This window comes from Cucurbita moschata, unplaced genomic scaffold (genome assembly GCF_002738365.1).
Source record: "Cucurbita moschata cultivar Rifu unplaced genomic scaffold, Cmos_1.0 Cmo_Scf00039, whole genome shotgun sequence".
Lineage (NCBI taxonomy): Eukaryota > Viridiplantae > Streptophyta > Magnoliopsida > Cucurbitales > Cucurbitaceae > Cucurbita > Cucurbita moschata.
In genome coordinates, this window is record NW_019268555.1 from 1976057 (window position 1) to 1980363 (window position 4307).

Here is a 4307-nt window from a genome sequence, read left to right on the forward strand (position 1 = left end):
ACAATTCAAGCCTACAACTAACAAATATTGTTCTTTCTAAATTTTCTCTTTCAATTTCTCTGGTTTTTTTTAAAAGAAATTTCCACAACTTTATAAACAATGTTTTGTTCCACTTTCTAATCGATGTGTACCTCCAATTTTCCCCTTCTTGTTCTCCTCTCCAACCAATATAAGATCTCACATGTCGGGTCGGATGAGATTCAACCTAATATTTATTTGGAACTAAAATATATAGAAAAATAAATGAAGCCATCCAAATATGGATGCATAAAAAGCACTTAATAAATATTGCACACAAGAACTGCACTATCTTCTTTCTTGGAGATATATATATACATATATATGTATATATGTATATGTAACTTCAAAATGTATTTCTGAATAACCAGTAAAGGGATGAAGGCATAAGAGCTTATTGATATTTATTTCTGAATTCCTAGTTGACAACAAAAACCAACCAACTCAATCTCCATTACCAGATTTACTAACCAGAGGATATAGAAAGGAAAGGAGCTAGAGTCTGGAAGGCATCCCCCCGGCCACCACCAGAGTTTCACCTGTAATGTACGAAGCATCATCTGATGCCAGGAAGGCGGTGGCAGCAGCCATGTCCTCCGTCGTACCAAGCCGGTTGAGTAATGTCTTTGACTCAACCTCCTTCTTCTGCATTTGGTTCAAATCAAATACAATTGTAGTAAGTAACAAATTTTGAGAGCTGCAAAATATAAATAAGCCAATCCATTGAAACAGTTACTCACAATGGCCTCATTAGACACAAGGAAATCAGCAAAGTGTGTTGGCACGAAACCGGGTGCGACACAGTTTACACGAGTGTCGGGGGCCATCTCTGCTGCAAGAGCCTGAAGGAAATCTCAATCAAGAAGAATACAAGCATAAAAATAAATAAATTATTCAAACAATAAGCCATTGTTTAACCTTTGTCAGTCCAAGAAGAGCTGTTTTTGTCACCCCATACATGGCCAATAAGGCAGAAGGCTGGAACCCTTCAATGGAGGAAATTAGAACAACTGAAGAGCCTTTCTGCAAATGAGGAGCTACATCCTGTAGCAGAAATGTATCAAATTATTGAGATATGCACAAGTAGTGTGGGATCCAACGTCGGCCGGGGAGGAGAACGAAATATTTTTTATAAGGGTGTTGAAACCTCTCCCTAGCAAATGCATTTAAAAACCTTAAGGAGAAGCCCGGAAGGGAAAGCCGAAAGAGGACAATATCTACCAATGGTGGGCTTGGGTTTTTACTGGTAGTGTTCAAATTAAAGGGAGAAGTTAATAAAGTAGTGGTTCAAAAGACAATCAAAATCGAATACCATCTCAAATCAAAATATTCTTTAATTCCAAAAAGCCCTGAATCATGACAGTATTTGGAAAAACTGTGCCTCAGAATAGTACCTGCAAAAGGAGGACCGAAGCTTTAACATTTATGTCCCACAGCTTGTCAAGAATAGCTTCTTGAGTTCGCAAAATTGAATCGACTGATGGATTGACAGCTGCATTCGATACAACTACGTCTATTTTTCCATATTTCTGTAAGCAAACCAACGAAATTTAATTAACCTCAAACTAATTACTGAAATATGCAATGGAAAAAGATAAAATAGAAAGAATATGTACAAGTAACGACTTAAGCCCACCGCTAGCAGATATTGTCTTCGTTGTGTTTTTCTCCCCTCAAGGTTTTTAAAATGCGTTTGGGAGAGGTTTCCACATCCTTATAAAGAATGTTTCGTTCTCCTCCCCAACCAATTTGGGATCTCACAATTCAACCTCCTTCAGGGCCCAACGTCCTCACTGGCACTCGTTCCCTTCTCCAATTGATGTGGGACCTCCCAATCCACCCCCCTTGGGGGCCCAGCGTCCTTGCTGGCACACTGCCTCGTGTCCACCCCCTTTGCGGCTCAGCCTCCTCGCTGGCACATCACCCGGTGTCTGGCTCTAGTACCATTTTGTACGACCCGAGCCCACTGCTAGCAGATATTGTCCTCTTTGGATTTTTCTCCCCTAAAGGTTTTTAAAATGTGTCGACTAGAGAGAGGTTTCCACACCCTCATAAAGAATGTTTCGTTCTCCTCCCCAACCGATTTGGGATCTCACAATTCAACCTCCTTCGGGGCCCAAAGTCCTCACTGGCACTCGTTCCCTTCTCCAATCGATGTGGACCCCCCCAATCCACCCCCTTGGGGCCCAGCGTCCTTGCTGGCACACCGCCTCGTGTCCACCCCCTTTGCAGCTCAGCCTCCTCGTTGGCACATCACCCAGTGTCTGGCTCTAGTACCATTTTGTACGACCTGAGCCCACTGCTAGCTGATATTATCCTCTTTGGATTTTTCTCCCCTAAAGGTTTTTAAAACGTGTCTACTAGAGAGAGGTTTCCACACCCTTATAAAGAATGCTTCGTTCTCCTCCCCAACCGAGGTGGGATCTCACATGGGTAATTGTTGTAAATGCAATCTTATCAGCATGCACTATAACATATATGATACACCATCTATATCAGCACATTAGATGAAAGCAGCGAGTTGGATATACCGTAACAGAAGTATATCATTGGGCTCTGAGCATGATGTGAGTTCTTCCTTAATTATCCACAAAAATATAATAAAAGATCAAGAAAACCTGGCTACGTTTTTCAGTTGATGAGTATGGAATTTGTTTATCCTCAGAGGCAAAAACATACGCACGTTAAGCTTGAATCTTTCAATAATATAATGATTTTGAACATAATGTAAAATAATCATCTATTATAACCACTTTCAGTTTTCACTAGATTCAGGAGAATTTAGAAAGCAAGCATTGAATTAATCTTACCTGGATAGTCTTTTCCACCAGATTCTTCCTTTGCTGTGCATTTGATACATGACAAACAATCCCCAACACTTCAAGTCCTTCAGCTTTGAGTTTTTCAACTGCCTCATCGACGTTTCTCTAGAAGACCGTTTGATTTAAGAAGAGTTTATGAAATGCAAATAAAACGTGAAAAGTAAAGTCATTCTAGTTAGTAGAGGTAACAGAGTCACACAGGTAATAAATTCCATTTAGGCTCCTCTACGCATTGTTTGTTGTTTGAACCTTAAGATTGATCGTCAACTTTTTATTTATGTGATTCAGTCAAGGAGGAAATCTATGAGAGAAGAAACTTCAAGGGCGTATTTGGGATTTGCTTTCATGTTTTTTCTTCATCCTTCTTGGAAAACAAACTGCATTTAAGAACTGTGATCAATTGGCTCATAAAAGGTCGAAGGTCTAGTGCAATTAAAATTACTATCCATTCATAAGCCAAAAATAAATATTTCAAAAAGACTCCAGAAAGATACCACTTATAAGAACGAAGTATAGGGAAACCAGAAAAGTATTAGGCAAATATGTTACTTTTAAACTTTTGTTTTTAAAGTAGAAGACTACAGTTGAAAATATATATTCAGCTCTAATTCCTTCATTTCTTTTTCTTTCATTACTTTTTTCATTTTTATTATTTATAGTTCAGAAAGGGTGCACTAAAGGCCAACTGGTATATGACTAAGAAAAACGTTTCCACAATATTTATGATACTTTTGTTTGATAACATTCATGATTTAGGCTTGGCATTAGTTAAGACTATAAAAGTCTATCTCTGCTTTCCAAGTATTCCAATAAAAAAGATCAACTTTACCCTAGAACATATATGTTAACCAAGTTCATAGAAGTGGTAGGTATGTTAGATCATTGTTGAAGTCAATACTTTTGTTTACTTTATCCTCGTTAGTCTGATTAAAGTATATACAATAGTATTGAATCATCTCAAATTTGGCAGCTAAAAAAACCTTTATGTCCTATTTTGATTCTTTAGACTTGATTTGATAACCACTTTGTTTTGTTTTTTTGTACTCTGTGCGTGAAAATTATTCTTGTTTTCTTCTTTTTCAGCTCCCTTAAAATCACATTTGAATTGTAAGCCAAATTTCAAAATCAAAACCAATTTTTAAAAATTATTACTCAAAAACAGAAAATAAAAAGTAAAATAGTTATTAACACTTATTCCTACAATTATGAGCAAACCAAGAATAATTGGTCTCTATACTTATAATTTTGAACTAAAATAAAGTCTTTTATAATTATGAGCCCCTAGACGGTGCCCCCCTACTGAATGCTGCCTAAAGAGTCCAGATTAATTGTTTGACAAAAAAGGATAAGATCTGAGCTAAAAGGAAAAGATCTGAGCTAAAAATCAAGATTACAATGAAACAAGTCATCATCAAAAAAAAAAAAAAAAAAAAAAAAAAAAAAAAAAAAAAAAAAAAAAAAAAAAAA

General features: G+C 37.0%; 1 protein-coding gene across 2 annotated transcripts in view; it reads right to left on the reverse strand.

Annotated features, from left to right (window-relative positions):
* Nucleotides 1-258: 258 nt before the first annotated feature.
* LOC111432646 (tropinone reductase-like 3) overlaps nt 259-4307 on the reverse strand; it is a 4868-nt gene continuing 819 nt past the window's right edge. The window contains exons 2-7 of one of the 2 annotated variants that reach the window (XM_023069591.1): nt 2829-2945; nt 1413-1547; nt 937-1062; nt 759-860; nt 490-663; nt 259-454 (exon numbers count right to left, since the gene is read on the reverse strand). In XM_023069591.1, the coding sequence (XP_022925359.1) occupies nt 514-663; nt 759-860; nt 937-1062; nt 1413-1547; nt 2829-2945 (630 nt within the window). In that variant the 3' untranslated portion in view covers nt 259-454; nt 490-513. Of the gene's footprint in view, nt 664-758; nt 861-936; nt 1063-1412; nt 1548-2828; nt 2946-4307 lie in introns of both variants that reach the window. The other variant, XM_023069590.1, reaches the window with a different exon arrangement.